This window comes from Papio anubis, chromosome 8 (genome assembly GCF_008728515.1).
Source record: "Papio anubis isolate 15944 chromosome 8, Panubis1.0, whole genome shotgun sequence".
In the NCBI taxonomy this organism is placed as follows: domain Eukaryota; kingdom Metazoa; phylum Chordata; class Mammalia; order Primates; family Cercopithecidae; genus Papio; species Papio anubis.
Window position 1 is genome coordinate 108615710 of NC_044983.1, and position 25699 is coordinate 108641408.

At 34.9% G+C, this 25699-nt stretch overlaps 1 protein-coding gene across 6 annotated transcripts in view; it reads right to left on the bottom strand.

The window, feature by feature from the left end:
* The window catches only part of CSMD3 (CUB and Sushi multiple domains 3), a 1287556-nt gene that overhangs the window by 1098241 nt on the left and 163616 nt on the right, over nt 1-25699 (bottom strand). For all 6 annotated transcript variants that reach the window (XM_021942876.2, XM_031650139.1, XM_031650136.1 and 3 more), the window contains exon 3: nt 24989-25101. In XM_021942876.2, the coding sequence (XP_021798568.2) occupies nt 24989-25101 (113 nt within the window). The remainder of the gene's footprint in view (nt 1-24988; nt 25102-25699) is intronic.

A 25699-nucleotide genomic window follows, 5' to 3' on the forward strand; every position in this document is an offset into this window, starting at 1 on the left:
GAGGATAAGAGAGTCCTTGGTAAGCTTTCCCTTATAATGAAAATCAGCTGTGAAATCATTTCTTTGCTAACAGAAAGCAGCTTAAAAAATTGAGCTACAGATACAGATAAGCTGGAAGCATGCATGGTTGAATGTCAGCAGCTATGCCAAAAGGAAACGGCTAACCAGGGGCCAGGCATGTTCAACATGGAGGCTCCATCTTCTTTATTTTTTTTGTCAACCACATGTACAGTAAGGAACAGACAGTATGGTACTGGCCAGGTATAGAACCCATCTGCATAATAAAAGATTAGGGTGGCGCGGCCAGCTTCTTTGCCCATTATGTAAATGGCACATATGGTCTAACCAATCTTTGGAATGTATATAAATCAGTCATCACCTCCTTAAGCTAGTCTAACACTATTAAATTCTACTATGAGTTTTAAGTGTGGATTTAGGTCTTACAACATTAAGGAATGGAGTCCATCATCTGTCAAAGAAGGAAAGACATAATTGAAGTTTTATATGCCTAAAACAGAGACAGCTTTCTCATTTCTTTTCAAAATGAAATATATAAAAATGGCCAGACGCGGTGGCTCACGCCTATAATCCCAGCACTTTGGGAGGCCGAGGCGGGCGGATCACGAGGTCAAGAGTTCAAGACCATCCTGGCTAACACGCTGAAACCTTGTCTCTACTATAAAAACAAAAAAAATTAGCGGGGCGTGGCGGCGGGCACCTGTAGTCCCAGCTACTCGGGAGGCTGAGGCAGGAGAATGGCATGAACCCGGGAGGCAGAGCTTGCAGTGAGCTGAGATCACACCACTGCACTCCAGCCTGCGCAACAGAGCAAGACTTCATCTCAAAACAAAAAAACCAAAACGAAACAAAAAAGAAATATATAAAAATAAAAATTGTTGGAAATTCTGGAAATTCTACTTTATCTAAAACTTTTAGTAATTTTTTAAATTCCAACAATTTAGATTATATTTATTTTCTAGAAACACACAATATTAAGGTCAACATGAATCACACTTGGCATTCATTCACTAATTTAAGTATTTATTCAACTAAAATTTATTATAACAATTGGGTGAAAGCATTATACTAACACAGTTGGAAAATAATGAGTAGTTAAAGAAGGTTAGATTCTAGAAAGCAAGTAAAAGAATGGAGGACAATGCTGAAAAGGCGAGGACAAGTGTTCCTTATTTCTCAATTCACATATGGTCATGCACTTAAGTGGAAGTACCAAGAAGATTTATAGGACAAGAGACATGATACAGTTTTTTAGTGCTCCAGATGATAAACAATAATACTACCTTAGACTATGTAAATGTGAAATGGGATGTTTAAGTTTTTCAATACATATTGAAAAAGTAATGAAGCTAGACATTGAGACTAGGTGTTGGATCCCAGCTCTGTTACTTACATATAATAAAGACTGGCCTCATTTTTGGATCTCTGATTCTTCGCTTGTTTTTAATTTGTTTGTTTAGTTTTGTATTAAAGTTATAAAATGAAAACTTTTACTGTACTGAAAGTTAAAGGAGCAAATCTGATGATATTTCTATAAGCACATCATGACAACTATGAAGAGCTAAAAATATAAAATTTTATAGAAAAATAAAGACAAAACAATGCTTTTTTCAGTTTTATATTTGAGCATATTTGATTTATCATAAGCTGAAATGTTGCAACTCTGAGTTGTACTACCCTGACCACCAACTAAAACAATTATTCTCACTTCGTATTAGCCTTGAATCATTACTTTATGGTGATGAATAATATTAGAAGTACAATGTTCAGTCCTACTAATAAAGGGAGCCAACAAATACAAATCAGAATATATTACACATCCATAAAACTATTGAAACTGCTGAGATTTTGAATATGAAAATACCCAGATATTATAATTTTTTAAAAGCGTTTATACCTACTGTTTGTCTCTAAGTGTACTTCCTAAAATATTTAATTATAATAATATATAGGAATTAGTTTATAAATTAACCGTTTTACATCTCTTGATTTTATACTTTAGCTATTATTTTATAGTGTCAATAATAAATTAACTAAAGGAGAAATAAAGTATTTAATTCATACACAGAGTGTGTCACTATTTAAGCCTCCAATTCTTTGTCTAACATGAATGAAAATACTTACTATTTTCTATAGTAAGTAAATATATCAGAGGTTGCATTTATTCAAATGAAGAGAAATGTATTACATGAGTATCCTACATGCTGGTAGTGAATCCAGGGACAAAGAGATTTCATGAGAAGCAACAGCAGAAGGAAAGAAAAAGCAAGTGTAAAAATTTAATCTTAAGATTATGAAATTAATACCTGGTTGTGTTGTTAAATATCATATTTTTAAAACAAGTTCATGCCCATGAAGAAGTCATTAGAGAATATAGTTCAAATCTAAGCTGTTTGTTTTCTTAAAAATATGTGAGACACAGCCCAGTGCGGTGGCTCACACCTGTAATCCCAGCACTTTGGGAGGCCAAGGCGAGCGGATCATGAAGTCAGAAGATCGAGACCATCCTGGCTAACACAGTGAAACCCTGTCTCTACTAAAAAATACAAAAAATTAGCCAGGCGTGGCGGCGGGTGCCTGTAGTCTCAACTACTTGGGAGGCTGAGGCAGGAGAATGGCATGAACCCGGGAGGCAGAGGCTGTAGTGAGCTGAGATCGTGCCACTGCACTTCAGCCTGGATGACAGAGCGAGACACGGTCTCAAAAAAAAAAATATATATATATATATATATGACTCTTAAGATACATTTTAAAAATTCATATTAAAAGATTTGAACTTGTAATAATTTAAGTATAAAGAACTTCATGCTCAGCACCAACACCACTCCTTATTCCCCAGATTAAGACCTAATGGCCACTGCCAAATTAACTAAAGGAATCACTGCAATTGAAGCTGGCATAGTAGACTCAGTCATTTTACAATGTGCTCACTAGAAAAAGTTATAACTGAGTTTCTTCAGAAGTAAACAATTGGGAGTATTATTACATAACTTTACAGTTGTCAAGAATGGGAATATTTCCTAATAATAAAAAGTGACGCTGATGAGTGGAGTGCAGAAACCTCCTTTAGAGCAGATTTCTATTTCTAACTGGAAAAAAAAAAAATTGACATCAAGTTAATCCACGCTACTTAAGAAAGAGTAGGAGAGTTTAGCTGCAATAATTACAACTTTTATTGAAGTGACTAAAATATGTCTTACTGATGATATTTTGGAATAACGTGATGACTAAACATACATTGCAAATTTTGAGCAAAATATACAAGACTTTGCATTAAGTGGTTTGCAGTGTGTGGGATGGAAAGACTGGTATCATATGAGATTTTGTAGAAATGCAGGCTCCTGAGCCCCAATCTAGATGTGTAAAATAAGAATCGGCAGTTTAGCCAGATCACCAGATAGTTCTTATAAACAGTAAAGTCTGGAAAGCCCTGATTTACATGAATGTAAGAGAGAAAGGAGTGCAGGGTGTACAGAATGAGGCCTTAGTTTCAATCAGCCTGCATCTACTACCTTGGGCTGGTAAGTGTTTAACAACTGACTCTATGTGAAAGAATAAATAAAAACAAAACGGTCCGGGCACTCATGCCTGTAATCCCAGCACTTTGGGAGGCTGAGGCCGGTGGATCACAAGGTCAGGAGATCGAGACCATCCTGGCTAACATGGTGAAACCCCCTGTCTACTAAAAAACAACAAAAAAATTAGCCAGGCATGGTGGCAGGCGCCTGTAGTCCCAGCTACTCGGGAAGCTGAGGCAAGAATGGTGTGAACCTGGGAGGTGGAGCTTGCAGTGAGCCAAGGTCCTGCCACTGCACTCCAGCCTGGGAGACAGAGCAAGACTCCGTCTCAGAAATAAATAAATAAATAAATAATAAAAACAAAACTGCTAGAGCTTCTATATAGCTGAACACATGAAGCTTCCTCGAGAGTGGCAAACCCAGAGACGCTCTGGAAGCTCTGTGCGCTTCCCCTCATCTAATCCATCTATTGTCTAATCCATCTATTCATCTGGTGTTCCTTGGTATCCTTTGTAACATCCTTTATAGTAAAGGAGTAAACATACTTTCTCAAAGGAGAAATTTGAAATATTTTCTAAACACTGATGTATGTACAATGTCTAACTCTTTTCATACTCAACATCAGGAAATTAGATAATCACTTTCTGTAATGAGTCAACTAAATATCCAGTCATTCTACTGTGGCAAATTAAAGCATCACACACTGTATCAAGTGTAGAAACGTAAAGTCGCTCACATTAATTTCAACAAATACACTGTTTAGTGAAACATGGGTCTTTATAAACATACTGGAATTTGAAAAAGTAAATAACACACTGATAAGGAAAAAACATTTTTTTAAATGTGCTGATTTCTCTAAAGTAACACTGCTAACACACTTGATTTCAAGGTACCAACATGAAGATTCTGAATGCAGCTGGGAAAAAGGTCAACTACACAATTTGTTCTTTTGACCACATCTGAGTTGGCTCTAGTACACTATTATCTGTAAGCCACTATCTACAGAATTGTTTTATGTCAAAATAAAAAATGATATGAATTCCTCTTGAAAGCTGTTAGAATATTAGTTGCTTTTATTTTTTTCTCTACCAAAATAACTGTTAAAGATTTTCTGACACAAAACATAATGGCCAAAACAGGATTGGTGCTTACTATATATTTTGGAATACATTAATAGATAGACAGGACTGTATTCCATGCCATTTTTACTAGAAGAACCAGAGTATTTTCATCTTTATGAAAAGATAGTACTCAAGAATATTTGCTGTTTCTTATTCTGACACTGTGGCAGAGACTGCCAGTTGTCTCCTATTAGTCTCCATCCCTTTCAATCACAGCAATAGATTGTTTGGTGGGACATTAACACTCAAAATAAAGACTACATTCCCCAGCACCCAGTGTAACCAAGTTTCATGTGGCTATAATCTGGCCAATTTGACACAAGTGTAAGTGTCATAACATAGCTTCTAGGAATCTTCCTTAGGAAAGTATTTGTCCCGTCTTTCTTCCCTTCATCTTTTCTGCTGCTTGGTACACATATATTATTGCTATATCATGTTTTGGACTGGGAAGAAAAAGTGTCCCATCCTGGAGATGCAAGAGTAAATATTTAAATAAGCATATGTCTCAAAGACTTAAAGGAGCAGAGGAATATAATGGTTTTGAGTAGGGAAGTGTTAAGAGATGACTATTATTAGAGAAAATGCAGTGGTAAAAAGGCAAGAGAGAAAGCTAGGGAACTTGTTAGGAGTCTAGTGTAGCAGTCTAGTTTGGTCCAGGAATGAGATGATAGTAGCTAGGAGTAGAGTGTTAGTGGTAAAGACCATTAGAAGTGGTAAGATTAAAAATATATTTTGATTTAGTATTTTCTGATGAATTGGATATAAGCTGTTAAAATAAAAGAAGATCCCAATGTTTTTGGAAGTGAGCAATTAAACACATGGTGCTGCCATTTATTGAGAAAGACATGGAGGTGAGACAATTTGGAATTCAGGAAAGGCATCGAAATGGAAAATAAGGTAGGTAGTTATAGCAAGTTGATTGCAAAAAAAAGTCACCATTTCTTTATTCCATCCTGTCCCTATACATGCCTTTGGCCATATAGCCTTGTCATGCCTTTGTGGTTGCATCCTTCTCTTGTTTGTGACTTGCTTGAGCCAATAAGACGTTAGTAGACTGAATTAATCAGAACTTGATAAAGGGTGCATTTTCATTTTCCCATGTTTGCACTTCTGCTATAGGCATGAGAACATGCTTAAAATAATTGTGCTAGTAGATGAGATATTGTCCTATAAGAGGGCAAGTGGATTATCCTCAGGCAGAAACATGAGTGAGTCCGTACAAGATCACCAGAATAACAGCCAATCCCTTCAGAAACTTGAACAGTAAGAACTTATTTTGAATGACTCTGAGGTTTTCTATGTCCATGGAGATAGCTAAATGAAAGGTATCCTCAGAGTAGCTATAATTATTTTAGAGACTGGTGTAGATTGTCCCATGTAGAACATGAATGTAGGTAGAAATGAGAGCCAAAACTGAGCACTATGCCATTCTAATATCTAGAAATAAAAAGCAGGATGACTTACACAAGGAATTTATAGAATAAAGATATATAAGGAGAAAATAAATGAAAAATGGGGCATCCTGGGAGGGAAAGCCATGAAAGTGCTTTAAGGAGTGATAAAAATATAAAATATTCTAAAGTCTGAAAAGAAGAAGAAGAATGTGAGAATTACTAAGTGGTAATAATTATAATCAAGGGTTGTATAAGAGCAGTGATATGGTTTGGCTATGTCCCCACCCAAATCTTATCTTCAATTGGAGTTCCCATAATCCCCACGTGTGGTGGTAGGGATCCAGCGGGAGGTGATTAAATCATGGGAGTGGTTTCTCCCATGCTATTCTCATGATAGTAAATTCTCACCAGATCTAATGTTTTTATAAGGGGTTTCGCCTTTTGCTCAGCCCTTATTCTTTCTTCTGCTGCATTTTGAAGAAGGACATGTTTACTTCCCCTTCCACCATGATTGTAAGTTTCCAGAGCACTCTCTAGCCCTGTGGAACTGTGAGTCAACTAAATTTCTTTCCTTTATAAATTACCCAGTCTCAGGTATGTCCTTATAACAGTATGAGAATGGACCAATACAGGATTGAATGAAGAAATGATGGCATGTTTTGCAGTCAACTTACTATAACTACCTACCTTGATTTCCAATCTGATGCCATTCCTGAATCCAAGTTGTCTCATCCCCATGTCTTTCTCAATAAATGGCAACACCGTTTGTTCAGTTGCTCATGTTCAAACCTTCATAAATATAACAAATTCCAGTTCTTAGAGTTCCTCTCCTGTTAAAAAGTCACTATGTGTGGGGGTATCATCAGCTGTCTACTGATGCTTTGTGGAAATTGAGGCTCTGAGAACCCAAACAAGTTTAAAACTCTGGCTATTTCTATTGCTGTGTATTAAAAAGTCCTTTGTCCTTTACTCAGTTTTGTGAATTCTGCCATTAAACTGTGACAGGTTAACTTGTTAACTCTCAAGAAGGATAAAATATCCGAATCTTTTTTTTTTTTTTTTCTTTTACCTTAAGTTCCGGGATACATGTGCAGAATGTGCAGGTTTGTTACATAGGTATACATGTGCCACGGTGGTTTGCTGCACCTATCAACTTGTCATCTAGGTTTTAAGCCCCACATACATTAGGTATTTCTTCTAATGCTCTCCCTGCCCTTGCCCCCTACCCCTCCACAGGCCCCAGTGTGTGATGTTCCCTTCCCTGTGTCCATGAGTTCTCATTTACAACTCCCACTTATGAGTGAGAGCATGCGGTGTTTGGTTTTCTGTTGCTGTGTTAGTTTGCTGAGAATGATGGCTTCCAGCTTCATCCATGTCCCTGCAAACGACATGAATTCATTCTTTCTTGTGGTTGAATAGTATTCCATGATGTATATGTGCCACATTTTCTTTATCCAGTCTATCATTGATGGCCATTTGGGTTGGTTCCAAGACTTTGCTATTGTAAATAGTACCTCAATAAACATAGGTGTGCATGTGTCTTTATAGCGGAATGAAACTCTCTGAATCTTTACAGTTATTGACAATAAGTGAAGTATATTCAGATGGGGCAAGTTCTTGACAAAACTATGAAGTATATACAGATTGGTCCATAGTGTCTATTTCTTTGTCAATATGGAATGAAACATTATATTTAATTAAAGTTACCAAAATAATAATCTGTTATAGTTTGTAACTAAGGGTTACTTTTGGTTCTAGGTATCATCTCTTACGGCCGTAATGTCTGTACAAAATGTTTGCTTGCTTCAGGGACCTCATAATTATCAATAAAGTTCTTATGCATTTTTCTTTATGCAATTACTTAAGGGACTCTAATTAGCATGTATTTTTTCAATTAATTTCTGTGTAAGTCCTGTCATTCTTCTCTTGTGCCCTCTTTTTAAATCAATTGGTCTGTCTCTAGCACTGCTCTTTGTGTCAGAGCCGCAGCTCTTCAGTGAACTACCTCCCTTAGCCTCTGTGAGGGTTTTAATTTTGCAACTGGAAGAGCTTTGCGTGTGTGTGTGTGTGTGTGTGTGTGACAAGTGTCACTTCTTCCCCTGGTTCAAGCTGAAAATGATTTACCTCATTGGCAACACCGATATCTGGAACCCCAGTTAAGGGTGCACTACTTCTTAAATTCTTCAGTCCAAATACATTTGCTTATTTCAACAACCCTCTAAAAAACACAAAATAAATATTGGAATATTGTTCCTTTTGACAAAATAGAGATTAAAAGACATGTCCAAACATTATAATATACATGTGTATATTCATTATATTTAAAATATATTGTAGAACAGAAAAGATAATAGCTAACATATATGAAATGCTGCCTACATGCCAAGTATTGCTCTGTGGAAGTTGTATCATTTGCTCCCCTTATCTTAAAAATTATGTTGTAGAATCATTATTATATTTCCCACTTCACATTATGAAGAATTTACAGTGTCTGAGTCACAAAGCCAGCATTAAAGGTTACGTCTTTTGACACCCTGTTAGCATATTTGTGGTTCTTCTATTACCATATATGTCTTGTAAAGAAGAAATACATATTTAAAAGACGGATTTATATTAAACTATAGCCATCTTGACAAATAAAGCCATCTGAAGCACAATATAGGATTATGATTGAAATGTTTATAACCTATAAGAGGAAATATAAAGATATGCTATTTTTGCCCCCAAAAATTATTTACTAAAATAAGTTTGAAGAAAAATATGAATAATACATTGACTATATATTTTTTGATAAAACAAAGTCTATTATGCTGATTAATTATAAAATGCATATTTTAATCTTCTATTCTTTGTCTTCTACATACTTGTTTTGAATTATCATCTAAATAAGTCATTCAACATAATATGGTAGGCATAATTGCCTATTGGCTCCAAGATTTTCACTCCACTATTGGCTCCAAGATTTTCATTCCTTCCCCATGAGTGCAAGTAGAATTATGGAGGTAATATAATAGTTGTTGCTTTGATTAGGCAAAGCTATACTATAAAAGGTAATTGAAGAGTCACTCTTATGCCTACATTATGCTGTATAAAACTATTTTCAGCCAACTAAAGACGGAGATAAATATAGAGATATAGTCATGCTCTGCTGAAAGAAAGTCATGTTGTGAATGGTCTTTGAGAAAGTCATGGATGGGAACCAAAGGGAGCCTCTAAAAGGTAAGAAAATTTTGCAGTCAATAGCTAGCAAGAAAATAGAGTCTTCAATAATACAATTGCAGGAAAATAAACTCTATCAGCACTCAGTATGGATGAAAGAGGACCCTGAGCCTTAGACGTGAATCACAGAGCTGCCAACGCCTGGACTGAAGCCTTTTAAGACGTGAGCTAAGAACATAGCTGACTGCAGCTCAGACTAAGAGACTGTAAACTTCTGTTGTATTAATCCTCTAAATTGTGGTCGTTTGTTATACAGCAATATAAAACCAATATAGATGAGAATGATAATTTTTTAAAAATTTATTTAAATATCCCTAGGCAAATTAAATGCTATGGTTTGTCCACAGGGAAAGTCACAATGTAATACTGTATAAAGCATAGTGAGTGAAGACTTGTGCTTGACAGTTACGACCAAAAGAGCACACTGTCAGAGATCTCTTTGTAACATGTGAAATAAAGTCTTCAACTGAAAGCACAGTGAAAGAACGAAAAATATTGATACATGCCTTCAAAGATGACAGGTAGTAAAGGAATTATTATAAATGCAAATGAATATAAAGAAAATTATTTAGAAGAAAGATCAATTATTTTTACTACATACTTGGAAATACCATCATTACTGTAATCATTAAATAAAAAGAACAATAACTAATCAACATTTATTTTTCTGAATAATTCTAAAGTCTCACAACCAGTGCCTTCAGGTCAATTCACATTTCCTGACAAAAGAAAGCATCATACCCTTCAAAACGTATTATTAATCACTATTGCTCAGTTTCTTGCATTCCTTTAATTTTACATCATCAATTTCCCATTTACCTTAGCCTGTTATCATGACTTTGCTAGAACAAAAATTATACTCCCCCTCAACATATGACCAAAGGAAAAACAGACTTTTGGATCTTTTTTCTGGTGTTTTATTAATTAGGATTTTAATAGCAACTTCTCACGCTTGTTAGCATTAAAATTCACTTGAACATATATGATTAAAAGAACATATAAAATCTGAAGACTATTCTAGATCAAATCAACATATGATACTGTGTAAGAAATTATACTTTTTTGGTATATTGAATACCTTTTACAAACTATCTTGTCCTTTGTGATACCAGGTTAATAACTAAAAATCAATGTTAAAGCTGATAATTATTATTTCAAGTACTGAGAAAATGGAATTTGATGCTATTATTTTATTCATGCCAAAAATTTTATCTAGCACAGTGTAATATATAGCCACCAAATTAAAATAATTGAGGCTGCTTATTGTTGCTATTGCAATGTTTGATTTGTACATTTTTTTATTTTTTTCTGATACTAAAAATGATAAAGAGAATAATAAGGAAGAACTCATTTCAAGTTTAATTTTTTATGATGTACCACAATGTTTAGCATCAAATAATAACTATAAAATTATTTTTTATCAGTTTACCAAATTTTGAGAATGAGGAAATTAAATTCACATGTTAATTTCTAAACCAAGCTTATAGTGTACCTTTATAGCACTATTTTTGCACTATCAATTATAACAGCTATTACTGTGTATGAGCTTTGAGTGAAAAATAGCAAAATACCTTTTACATATAATTAGAATCTTAAATAATCACTCTATCAAACTTCATTCTTACATATACATCAGAATGATAAATTATAGCAGTTGATAAGTATAACTCATTCAACTATATATATATATAAGAAGGAAATTCAAAGTGAAATAGGATTACATAGTAAGTTTGATCACTCTATATCTGGAGAATAAACTAAAATCTTTTATGCCATCCCATCTTTTTCACATGAAGCACAAAGCTTATGTAGGTCATATATCACTAACTTAAGCAATTTTTCATTCTCAACTTTTCTTTTTGTGCTGCATAAGCAATTTTTTATTTTTGAAATGCTTCAAAAAGTAACTATTTAACCTAAGAAAGTAAATATTTAAAAAAAGAAATATTCATTAAAATTATAAATAATTTCATCTATTTTTAATTATTAAAAAATAAAAGGCTGTTTTCTCTAAACCTTAATTATTTAATGTAAATATGTATGAATATCACAAATGCTAAGTGATTAAATATAACTCATGTCTGCCTTTTAACACAAATACATTCACTGGAGTTTTAATTCCTTAAATTAGGAGATGTATTCAACCATCCCTCATTACTAATCAATTTTTTTGTTAGATGGTCTGTATATCAGCTGAGTTTAACGTTTATTAAGTGCTTGGAACATGAGAGGAATATATTGAAACCAGAGGCAGGTATATAAAATGACTAAAACGTGTTCTATACCTGCAAGCTTCTCACAGACTACTGTGAGTAAAAAATCCAAAATGATTTTTTTATACATATTGCTAAATGTGTCATATCTGTCAAGTGCTGTAATTTATCATTTTAATACACATGCTAGAATTGTTTAATTGAGACAAGGTGTGGACACATCTAAGCATAGAGAGAAAGAGCATTCAGCATTGAGTCCAATCCTGAACTCCCCCCATCTATGATTTTTTTGAAGGTAACCAAGGCCTGCATAATGTCTGGAAAGATAAGTATGTGAACCAGTAAGTGAAGTGTGTGCAGGGTGTTCTGAGCAGAAACAACAACAAAAAAATAGACTGGGTTAAGTTGGGTAATTCAAATAATACAGTATGTGTATTAACAAAAATTTGATATGAATTAATAGTGTTAATTTAATTGTTTTACAAATTGAAGTAAACGCTGGCTAGAAACGAAGTTCGAGGGATAGGCAGTTGTATAGGCTGTGTATGCTACACTAAGCTGAAATGGGGGTGGATAAAATGTTACTGCTTAATGTCTAAAAGCATTTATAGGAATGTTAATCTGTTGAAATGTTCTTGTGAATACAGTAAAAGTGATTTATACCTTCCTGGATAATATATGTAAAATGACTAGAAAATTAATAAATTATTGTTTATATCTAGCCAAATCTGAATATTCATTATAACAGTTTCTTTATTCTGAAGATTATATTTAAATAATAGACTGACTTGTGTTATTCTCTAGATTAGGATTTTGAAGCTTTACAACTGCTTAAAAGGTAGAGAGATACTCATGATTTAGCTAAAAAATCACTTGAGGATTAGGGTGTTTCCATTACTAACTAGGTTGACTTTATGGGCCTCTAACCACAAAAGATTTGAATTTGACCAACAGACAAAGGTCAAGGTCTTTGCAGGAATGAAATTTCCTCGTATTCTGTTTTTGAAATATAGTAACTCTCATTTATTCTTAGAAGTATTTAAAAATGAAGATCCATTAACTTTTTATGAACCTAACCTAAATTTATTGCTAGCAAATGGTTTAATAAATGGAATTTTATAACATAATCTTATCTTGCTAAAATCCAACTGTTTTGCCAGAAGCATAATTGACTTGATTCTAAATTGTAAGCTCTCCATTAAATTTCATGATACTGCCACTTAGATTTTTAAAGCTTAGTAGTTGAAAATAACCCCTAAATTTAAAAAACAAACAAACAAAACAACTAAAGTAATTTAATGTTCTCAAGGATAAACTTCTAATAAACATGTTTGACAGAGAACTAAATAGAATTGCAAATAATATAACTATCCTTTTGTATGTCATTATTTTAAAAAGACAAAGAGTATATAAGTCATTCATAATATTTGCAAGGATATATTTTGCATTTTATATTACATATTGTTTTAATACACATTCTTATTTAAGCAATGTTCTTTTGTTCTAAATTATAGTTTCTCATATCCATTTAAATCAAAGTGGAATCATAGCTAACAGTTCTAAGTTAAGTTTCTAAAATGTATACAGTTCTCAAAGGTAAGACATTTAAATAATTTTTTATAGTGAGTGCTTCATTAAATTTTTGGTCTTTACTATTTCTCATGTAATTTTGTAGGGTGAGATAATCCAAGTAAAATAGCTGTGAATGGCTCATATAAATAACTTAATAAATGTTTCTCAGTAGTAGTAGTGTTATTAGCCACATTTTTATATTTCTGAATTAAAATGTGAGAATGATTTATTAGCAAATTTGCTAAATGTGAGCATTTTTTTCTATAATGTTTTAATTACTTCGTAAAACACATCAACAATCATAGCATACTAAGGACCTGTGTTTGAAGTGGTTTTCAATGTATATTCTTTATTTGCAAACTCTTCATCCAACAGAGAACTAATATGTCCAGAATACAAAAGGAACTCAAACAACACAACAGGAAAAACATGAATCATTTCATTAAAACAAGAGCAAAGGACACAAATAGACATTTCTCAAAAGAAGACATACAAATTGCTAACAGGTATATGAACAAAATTTCAACATCATTAATAAGCAGAGAAATACAAATGAAAATTCAAATGAGATATCACTTGTCCCAATCAAAATTATTACTGTTAAAAAGACAAATAGAGGCCGGCGTGGTGGCTCACGCCTGTAATCCCAGCACTTTGGAAGGCTGAGGCAGGTGGATCATGAGGTCAGGAGATCGAAACCATCCTGGCTAGCATGGTGAAACCCTGTCTCTACTAAAAATACAAAAAATTAGCCGGGCGTGGTGGCGGGTGCCTGTAGGCCCAGCTATTCGGGAGGCTGAGGCAGGAGAATGGCGTGAACCCGGGAGGCGGAGCTTGCCGTAAGCAGAGATCGTGCCAATGCACTCCACCCTGGGTGACAGAGCGAGACTCCGTCTCAAAAAAAAAAAAAAAAAAGACAAATAGTATCAGATGCTTGCAAAGATGTGGAGAAATGGGAGCTCTTATAAGCTGTTGGTAGGAATGGGTACTAGTACAGCCGCTATAGAAAACAGTATGGAGCTTTCTTATAACACTAAAAGTAGAATTACCATTCCAGAGAAATTCCACTACAGGGTATCTACCCAAAGAAAAATAAATCAATATATCCAAGGAATACCTGTGCTCACATGGTTACTGCAGCACTATTCACAATAGAAAATATATGGAATTAACGAAAGTGTCCATCAATAGATGAACAGATAAAGAAAATAATAAAGAAAATATGCATAATGGAATTCTATGCGATCATAAACAAGAATTAAGTCATGTCGTTTGCAGCAACATTGATGAAAGTGAAGGTCATTATCTTAAGTGAAATAAGACGAGCACAAATAGACAAATATTGCATCTTTTCGCTTATATGTGGGATCTAAGATATTTGATTAAATGAGGTAGATGGTGGGAAGATAGAAAACAGAAACTTGGAAGGGTGAATGGGGAAGAGGGGGAGGGTGAAGAGAAGTGGGTTAAAGGGTACAAACATAAGTGAGATAGAAGGAATAAATTCAATGTTTGATAACTAAGTAGGATAAATATAGTTAACGAAGTTGTATTGTACCTAGATGATATCCACCCTAAATATCTGACTCAATCACTGCATATTATATACAAGTTGCAAGATTCCACATGAACCTCATGAATTTGTACAAATAAAAATAAAGAAAACCCAAAACTATACAAAAAGACTATACTTTTATTTATTATATAACTGTTCCTGATAATTATATTGTCTAACTGATACATGCCGAAATTATTAAGCTCATCCCAGATCTTAAGATAATCATTATAAATGATATATTAAGTAATATATATTAACATAATTACATATACATATATTTTCCTCTGTATGCGTGAAATGTATTCCAACTGTATTCCATAATACATATGGGAATATGTATTACCATATTTCCACAATAAATGATTCCTAAGATGGTAAGATATTCCATGGTAGGTTCCCATATGTTCTTTCACCTGTAAAAAACGACCATACATCTTCCAAAGAAAAATGTAAAAGGATTCTATATTACAAAATAAGTTTTATTAGAAACTAGAATGCATTTAGAATATTGTTTGGCAGGTCTAGAAAGACATAAGAGCACTTCCCACCCTTTGTTCCACAGAACACATATCTCATCAATTTACCTTCATCAAATTTTGACAAATGGTTATATGACTATCAAACTTAGTATAAGTTTGTATTTTTCAAATTTATTGTTTCTCAGAAGAACTTTTTACTCATTTGGCTCTTTATAACGATAAAACATATAAAACCAAAGTTCTGTGAAACAAACTTTTGGAAATTCAAGTGTATGGTAGAAATTCAGAAATTCAAGTGTATGGTAGACATAATGAGGAAAACTAGAGATATATGCAACTAGATATTAATTAGAAAATTTTTCTGCAGAAATTTAATAGTTCACAGATTTGACTGCAAGAAGTTTCAGAGAAAAGGGTCTCCAATAGATAATTAAGGGGCCTTAAACTCTATCAATATTTAAGAAACAGGAACATCAACTTCCAGAGTTTTAAAGTAAATGGGCTAAAGTAGGCTAAAATAAACTTTGAAAATGGAGAAATTCATCTGTGAAGATCACAGACTGACTTACTTTCATCAATTGTTTATTCCACATTGGAGATATTGAGTAGAACTTCATGATAGTTCTATGCCACTAATGGGAAAAATGTGGCATACGCATAGATATTATAATCAAGCAGTCATCCATCCTTTTGGATATAATTTGATCTAATTAAAAATTCAGATATATTTTACACATGATATTATATAGGGAATGAAAAGAACCCTGAATGAAAAAATAAAATAATTAGTTGTTAGGAGTTAGGGCAAAAGCTATCTCATGAAATTTAGTCCTTTTACTACAATTGATGCTGGAATCCAAGATAATTGGAAACTATAAATATATCAAAATGGTTTGTAAAATAAATGTGTTTAATAAACATATCAATAATAAAGATTTTCTTTAATTCTTTTCAGTGGCTTTTTAAAATTAACAATCTAATAAAATTTTTACCACCTGATATGGTTTGGCTCTGTGTCCCCACACAAATCTCATCTTGTATTGTACTCCCATAATTCCGATGTATTTTGGGAGGGACCTGGTGGGAGATAATTTGAATCATGGGGATGGTTCCCCCATACTATTCCCATGGTAGTCAGTAAATTTCACGAGATCTTACGGTTTTATCAGAGGTTTCTGATTTTGTAATTTCCTCGTTTCTCTCCTGCCACTGTCATGTAAGAAGTGCCTTTTGCTTCCCGCTATGATTTGGAGACCTCCTCAGCTATGTGGAACTGTAAGTCCAATTAAACCTCCTTTTCTTCCCAGTCTTGGGTATGTCTTTATCAGCATCAAGAAAATGGACTAAGACAGTAAATTGGTACCAGTAGAGTGGGGCATTGCTGAAAAGATAACCGAAAATGTGGAAGCAACTTTGGAACTGGGTAACGGGCAGAGGCTGGGACAGTTTGGAGGTCTCAGAAGAAGACAGGAAAATGTGAGAAAGTTTGGAACATCCTGGAGATTTGTTGAATGGCTTTGACAAAAATGCTAGTAGTGATATGAATGATAAGGTCCAGGCTAAGGTGGTCTCCGATGGAGATGAGGAACTTGTTGGGAAGTGAGGCAAAGGTGACTCTTGTTATGTTGCAGGAAAAAAACAAACAAACAAACAAACAAAAAAACTTGTGGCATTTTGCACCTGCCCTAGAGATGTGTGGAACTTGAGAGGGATGTTTCAGGGTATCTGGCAGAAGAAATTTCTAAGCAGCAAAGCATCCAAGAGGTGATTTGTGTGCTGTTAAAAGCATTCTGTTTTAAAAGGGAAACAGAACAAAAAAGTTCAGAAAATTTGCAGCCCGATGAGGCAGTCAAAAACAAAAACCCGCCGGGCGAGGTGGCTCAAGCCTGTAATCCCAGCACTTTGGGAGGCCGAGACGGGCGGATCACGAGGTCAGGAGATCGAGACCATCCTGGCTAACACGGTGAAACCCCGTCTCTATTAAGAAATACAAAAAACTAGCCGGGCGAGGTGGCGGGCGCCTGTAGTCCCAGCTACTCGGGAGGCTGAGGCCGGAGAATGGCGTGAACCCGGGAGGCGGAGCTTGCAGTGAGCTGAGATCCGGCCACTGCACTCCAGCCTGGGTGACAGAGCGAGACTCCGTCTCAAAAAAAAAAAAAAAAAAAAAAAAAAAAAAACATTTTTTTGAGGAGAAATTCAAGCCGGCTGCAGAAATTTGCATAAGTAACAAGGCACTTAATGTTAATCCCCAAGACAATGGGGAAAATGTCTCCAGGGCATGTTATAGGTCTTTATGGCAGCCCCTCCCATTACAGACCTGGAAGCCTAGGAGAAAGGGTCCCCATGCTGTGTGCAGCCTAGGGACTTGGTGCTCTGTGTCCCAACTGCTCCAGCTGTTGCTAAAAGGGGCCAAGGTACAGCTCAGGCCATGGTTTCAGAGGGTGCAAGCCCCAAACCTTGGCAGCTTCCTTGTGGTGTTGAGCCTGCGGGTGAACAGAAGCCAAGAATTAAGGTTTGGGGACCTCCACCTTTATTTCAGAAGATGTATAGAAATGCCTGGATGCACAGGCAAAAGTTTGCTGCATGGGTGGGGCCCTCATGGAGAACCTCTGCTAGGGCAGTGTGAAAGGGAAATGTGGGGTTGGAGCCCCCACACAGAGTCCCTACTGGGGCACCACCTAGTGAGCTGTGAGAAGAGGGCCACCATCCTCCAGACCACAGAATGGTAGATCCACCTATAGCTTGTACCGTGTGCCTGGAAAAGCTGTAGACACTCAATGCCAGCCCGTGAAAGCAGCCAGGAGTGGTGCTTTACCTTGCAAAGCCACAGGGTCAGAGCTGCCCAAGACTATGGGAACCTGCCTCTTTCATCAGCTTTACCTGGATGTGAGACCTGGAGTCAAAGGAGATCATTTTGGAACTTTCAAATTTGACTGCCGCGCTGGATTTCAGACTTGCACGGGCCCTGTAACCCCTTTGTTTTGGACAATTTCTCCCATTTGGAATGGTTGTATTTTCCCAATACCTGTACCCCCATTGCATCTAGGAAATAACTAGCTTGCTTTTGATTTTATGGGCTCATAGGTGGAAGGAACTTACCTTGTTTCAGATGTGACTTTGGACTGTGGACTTCTGGGTTAATGCTGAAATGAGTTAAGACTTTGGGAGATGGCTGGGAAGGCAGGATAGATTTTGAAATGTAAGGACATGAGATTTGGAGGGGCAGAGGGCAGAATGATATGGTTTGTCTCTGTGTCCCCACCCAAATCTCATCTTGAATTGTACTCCCATAATTCCCATGTATTGTGGGAGGGACCCAGTGGGAGATAATTTAAATCATGGGGGCAGTTTCCCCCATACTGTTCTTGTGGTATTTAATAAGCCTTATGAGATCTGATGGTTTTATCAGGGGTTTCTGCTTTTGCAACTTCCTCATTTTTCTCTTGCCACCACCACGGAAGTGTGTTTCGCCTTCTGCCAGGATTCTGAGGTATCCCCAGCCACGTGGAACAACTGTAAGTCCAATTAAACCTCCCTTTTTTTTCTCCCCCCCCCCCCCAGTCTCAGGTATGTCTTTATCAGCAGCATTAAAACGGACTGATGTAGAACCTATTCAATTACATCTAAAATATTTTATTGAAAGAATATCTGACATGGAACATATTTGTCTGGATCACAAATCTGGAACTATTTTCATTCTACTTATATATTTTAAAACATAGTGAAGTAGAGAGTAGACTGATTGTTACCAGAGGCTGGGAAGGGTAGTGGGCGGAATAAACAGGGGTTGGTTCATGGGTAAAAATGTAGTTAGACAGAAGGAAAAATATTTAATGTTTAATAGCAGAATAGGGATAACATAGTTAAAAACAATTTATTGTATATAAATTCTAAAATAACTAGTGAAGTGAATTTGCAATGTTTCCAACACAAAGAGAAGATAATTATTTGAGGTGATGGATATCCCAATTACTCCTATTTGATCATTACACCTTGTATGATTATATGAAAATATCACATATACCCTATATGTATAATTATTATTATAAAAATAAAAATAAAACAAATTTTGTTTAAATAAAACATGTTCTTGATTATCTAACTTCACATTTTAAGTAGTTTCCTTTGTCTAACTAACTCTAAACATTTTAGTACATTAAAAAAACAAAACCTCAACTCTAATAAAATTAGCAGGATGATGTACTATAGGGTCCCCCGGATATCCATGACTTTGCTTTTTGTGATTTCAGTTACCATTGATCAACCATGGTCAGAAAATATTAATTTAAAAATTCCAGAAATAAACAATTCATAGGTTTAAACTACAGGTCATTCTAAGCAGCATGATAAAAATCAATGAGCACTCTATCCTGTTCTGCCCCACCCATTCCTTTGCCAAGAATATCTATGCTGTATATGCTACCTGCCTATTAGATACTTAGTAGTGGTCTCAGTCATCAGATTGAAAAAAAACATACTACTGTATAAATGGTTTGGCACCATCCACAATTTCAGGCATCCATTGAAGGTCTTGGAATGTATCCCTCACAGATAAAGGACAGTGAGACTATTCTACTGTCAATGAGTATTTAAGAAATATAGCCTACCCTGATATAATGGATCTCACTTGTAGTATTTTCTGATATCCAACAGAATTTCACTGAACTATTATATTGTATTATACATTGATTAATCTTTTGTATTTGGGATAAACTATCAGGTATAGCTAATACAGAGAAATATTTCTACTTAGAAATATTCATAATGATGTTTTATATTTTAACTGAATTATTTTCCTATCTTATAAATTGGTAGCAATTGCTGAAAGCTAAATAAAATTTAAGAATAAGTAAAAGTTACAGGTTGTTGAAACTTGAGAAGCAAAAGAAATAATAAAAAATGTGAAGAATTTAATAGCGATCATTATTAAATATTTTTGTAATTTGAGAAAATAAAAGTATAATTTACATTTCTAAATAAAGCATAACATTTTTCTATTTTGAAAATCATCATTTCAATATAAAAATTTCAAATATATAGGATGATTTCAAGCACACAGAATTGCTAAATTATTAACATATTGACTTTTTTGCTATTAATGGATACTATATGGAATTTAAGATGAAATATTTGTCTGAAGAATATAAATTTAATGTATCAAGGGATATAGAAAATTAACTTTAAACAATATTTTAAATTGCTCTGCACTCTTGTATGAAAGTAGAGACTATATAACTCATTCTGGATAATTTAGAAATACTAAAGGAAAAGGCGAGAACTGGTTCATGGACCAATGTGCTTTGGTGAACAATTTCTTACTTGTCCACGATGAAGTATAGAAATCAAGAGTAAGCATTTAAGCACTTTCAAGCAAATTGACATCAGTGCAAAATTTCCGTGCATTAGTTTATATTTTACAAAGTATTGGTGTGCAATTAGAGATACCAATTGGTCTTTCATCATAGACAGTTTGAAAAATGTAGAGAGTGAATAAGTAGAACTACTTTACCTTCGCCTCTGCAAGTTAAATCAATTTCAATATGCTCAATTGTCTTGAAGGATCTCATAGTAGTTACAGCACATTACCTTAACTGAGAATAATGTGTTTGTTCATTAGCTTGATGACCTTTACTCACCTAATAATGATTTTTAAAGAAATGTATTTGTAACATTAAGTCATTAATCACATTCAGCTACACACACACTCACACAGAGAGAGAGAGAGAAGGAAAGAAGGAAGGAAGGAAGGAAGGAAGGAAGGAAAGAAGGAAGGAAGGGACGGAGGGAGGGAGGGAGGGAAGGAAGGAGGGAGGAAGGGAGGGAAGGAGGGAGGGAGGGAGGGACCGAGGGAATGCGTGATGACTTCAATAGCTCTTGTTAAAAGAACAGACCATAAAAGTGAATAGCCTTTTCAAAAAAACATATTAACTCCATTATAGAAATCTATACAAATATATTGTATGTCCCCATAGAACTGAAAGGCTTATGAATAAAGTACTCTTCTAATCACCATCATGATATTATCAATATTGTAATTCATAAGTATAGATTGTTATGTTAGATCCTATTCTAGGCACTCTCTATATATTATTTTATTCCTCACAACACTATGAAGTAGGGAGAATTATTACCTCAATTTTACAGATGAAGATAATGAGGTTTAGATACATTAAGTATCTTCTCCAGAATAATTCTCTTTGCAGTATACCAATTGAATAAATATCTTTCTTAGTTTTTATTATACACCAGATTAGTTTGGTCTGGTTTAGTCCTTTTTCCAGGGAGAGAAAGATAGAATTTACAATCTCAGTAGGCATCAAAATCAGTGAATCTCTTACTACAATGCACATTCCAGGGCTCTACGGCAGAGTCTGACTCAGAATATGTAAGTGGGGCCAAGAATTCTAGATTTTAATACAGTCTCCAGATAAAACTGATGCATGTGCTCAGTGTTGACAGTTTGATCAATGAATAACGTTAGTAATCAATACAGGTCTCATAAGTACTATTACACAAGGACAAAGTCTTAGCAAAGTTTTTTAAAAATAGTTAATGATTATATACAGGAGGATGAACTAAAAATAAATGAAATTTAGACATTAGGATTATCTTGAAAAATATTTTTAAAAATACAGGTAAGAGGCCAGGAGCAGTGGCTCATGCTTGTAACCCCAGTGCTTTGAGAGACAGAGGCAGGAAAATGGCTGGAAGCCAGGGTTCAGGACAAGTCAGGGCAACATAGTGAGACTCCTATCTCAAAAATATTAAAATCATATTAAATTTAAAAATACAGACATCATACTTGAGAAGATATCCAGGTTAGTAGATCTATTTTACTGTATCATGCACAGGGCCAGAGTTGTAGTTTGAGGTAATTGCGGAACAAAAAACTGGATCCAAATGCAGGGGAGTGGGAGACAGATTTTGTAATTCCAAGATAAGATTTCTGAGCTTCACAATATGCCAGTTGGCCCTGGCAGTATCATTGGCTACAGTTAAATATAGAAATCCTAGCAGCTACTCCCTCTGGATCATGTTACATAGCCTTAAGCATGCAATCGTAGGCCAAATAATGCCCCTCTACCTCCCCAAAAATATATCTCTGGAACTTGCACACATGTCATGTTACACGGCCAAAATGCCTTTGAAGATATGATTTAGGTTGACTTTATGATGCGGAGATTAGCATTCATTATCCAGACGGGGCCATACCAATCACACGGACTTTAAAAGCTGAGAAATTTCTTCACCTAGAGTATGAGATGTGTGGAGGGAGAAAAGTAGCAGACAGATGCATCAAAGGGGAAATCAGAGATTCCCAAGGTGAGGAGGATTCTTTTTACCAGTTGCTGGCTCTAAGGTATGAGACCTCTACATGGAGAGGAGAGAAAGCCTTAGGAGCTATGGGCAACCACCAGCTGACAGCCAGAAGGAAACAGGTATCATGGTCCTGCAACCTTGAGGAACTGGATCTTGCTAACAACCAGAATAAGCCAGGAAGTAGATTTTTCCCAAAACCTTTGGATACAAACCCAGCCCACTGAAATTTTTATTTTAGCCTTGTGGAACTCTGAGCAGAGAAACCAGCAAAGAACACCAGGACTTTTCACTTATAAAACTGAGATAATATTTTTTTATTCTTTTAAGATGTTAAGTTGAAAACTAATATCCATTGAACAAGATACTCATTGTGAATCAATACCTGAAGATTCTACAGCATGATAACCAATCCTTCAGTACTATCTGAATGTCAAGTATCCTATATTTTAAGTCAGCACATGCCAAACATACATTCAAATGTCAAAAATATATGAATCTGTTTTCCTTTAAGCAAAAAAGATGGATAGAAATTTAATGTGGTATATGAAGAAACAATTGGGAGCTATGAAAATATTTTTTAGTATGAATTCATGAAACCTGACAGCTAAACCAAAAAACATGCCAACCTCATAATTCACAAGTACATTTTCAATATACTTAGTACTTCCTGAAAGATGGAACTATTCTAAAAATATCTTTATATTTTGATGAACAGAATACAGGTTTTTCTATTAAGAGCCCTTAGTACAAAATAATTGCATTACTAACTTCTTCTTCAGCATTGCCAAAATTATACCTTAAAATTAAACCTTTGTGGTTATAGTGTTTTAAACTATGAATTAAGTTGCCAAGATAAAAAATATTCAACTATTGTGAGAGCTCCTTAGAAAAATAACGATTATTACTATCACCATGGAGGAAATTAAGTCTTGGAATTTATCCTCCCTTGCTAGACAAAAGACAGTTCAGAAAAGTATTAGGTAGAAAATAATGTTCAAAACTGCTGCTATCCGACATTATTTAGGATATAAAACAGAGAAAGGATTTCTACTAAATTATTAGCCAGAGGATATTTTTTTCTAGTGAGAAATACTGTACTAGAATTAGTGTTTAGTTTAAAACATTCCCCTACATGCAAAATGTTAACATTTATACGGAAACAATTCTATTTAATACACGATTATCTTCTAGTGTTCTCCTTAAACACATTATATTTTGAATTATTTTATGGTTTAGAAATTAGCTGCCCTTGCTATGGTATTTATATATTTCTTTATGATAATGTTAGACCTGATGTGGTAAATTCTGTAATATGGTCCTGGGGTGATGAAATCTGATACACTATCCCTATGGGGAAGAAAAGGACTCTTTCCTAAACCAGATGGAAATTTTATTGTCAAATTACCTAGATAAGAAATGATAAGTCCATGATTTCTATCTGAAACCTTCAAGAACAAATTATTTTTGCCATCAGAATTATTTTAGCTAGCACATTTTTTAAAAAGCAAAACATGTAGATTCTGTGCCTTTAAACACTCTGAGGCCGGGTGCGGTGGCTCACACATGTAATCCCAACACTTTGGGAGGCCGAAGCGGGTGGATCACCTGAGGTCAGGAGTTCCAGACCAGCCTGGCCAACATGGTGAAACCCCATCTCTACTAAAAATACAAAAATTAGCCAGGCGTGGTGGCACGCACCTGTAATCCCAGCTACTCAGGAAGCTGAGGGAGGAGAATTGCTTGAACCCAGGAGGCGGAGGTTGCAGTGAGTCAATGAACTGTGATCATACCACTGCACTCCAGCCTGGGCAACAGAGGGAGACTCTGGCTCAAAAAAAAAAAAAAAAACAAAAAACAAAAAAGCAAACAAACAAACAAAACACAACAACAACAAAAAACACTCTTAGTAGAGCCCAGGCACCATCCCATTATCAAATGATATTTTCCTAGTGATATATATGAATATTCACACTAAGCGCGATAAATAAAGATCATAAATGTCCTCTATTCATGTGGCATCAGGTTTTGATGCCAAATGAGTTTTTACCAAACTTCTAGGAAAAAGAAAAACACAACCTTCAGTTTTGAGAAATATTTAGTTGTCTTCTTCCTGGTTTAAGGGATTATTGATCTTATCCTGGAAAGGCTGTTTCAGGAGTAGATGTCAACTTTTGTCTCTTTCTGAACTTTTTCTCTTGACTCTAACTTTCAGAGAAGACAGATTACTAGTTTACTTTCTGGTAGAGCGGCACAGCAAAAGGGACTCTAGGGTAGGGTCTACGATGCCTGACACAAAAATCAGGTATAGTATCCTATTACTCTCATATTTAATTCCGTTTTGTTAATTCCTAACCCTGTAGCAATTTAATGGTCTCACATAGTGATATGAAATATTAAAGTCCACTAACTATAGCATTTTACTATACATTAATGATTAATAACAAGATAAATTGCAGGACAAGATTTGAGATAACATGATGTGTTATATCTCTCAATGTTGATTCTTCTTTCCTACTTGAAAAATTCTGTTTGATTACATTAAGGGCAGTGTTTTGTTTGCCACTACAATCACTTACCTTCATAATATACTTTAAACCCGTGAGCGCTAACTGCAAAATCACTGGTCAAACGTAGTGAGAACACAGATTTGGTACTTGTCACTGGAGGTGGCAGATGGAATCCTGTTAACCTAAAACAAAGTGGAATTAATTGTTAGAGACATAATCATTTTATCTAAGAGATTTTAAGAAGGATTAAAAGTCATATAAAAAAAAAACAGATTATCTCCTAGAATTTCGAGAAATTCCAAGAATTTCCTAGAATCTCCTAGAATTTCCAAGGTCTAGCCAACACCTTGATTTCAGCCCAGTTAAACTCATTTTGGACTTCAACACTTCAGACTGCAAGATAATACATTTGTGTTGTTTAAGCCACTAAGTTTGCGGCAATTTCTTGCAGCAGGAAAGGACAACTGATATACAATTCTTTTCTGGGTTTTGGAATATACATTTTTAAAAATATCGAAATAGATATTAATGTATTCTATAATTGAATATGGAAGTCCTGTGAAACCTAGTGACTACTCTAAGTTACTAAGACTGCTATTGATATTATATAAAATGAGTATACTCAGAACCTATTAAGGCAATATTTATGTAATTATGACTAAAAATCTATGAAGAGATAATATAGTATGAGATATTATATATAGTATAATATGAAATTACATCCTTACATTAGAAGATACAAGAGACCAAGAAGAATTAGACAACTTGATCAAGTTCACA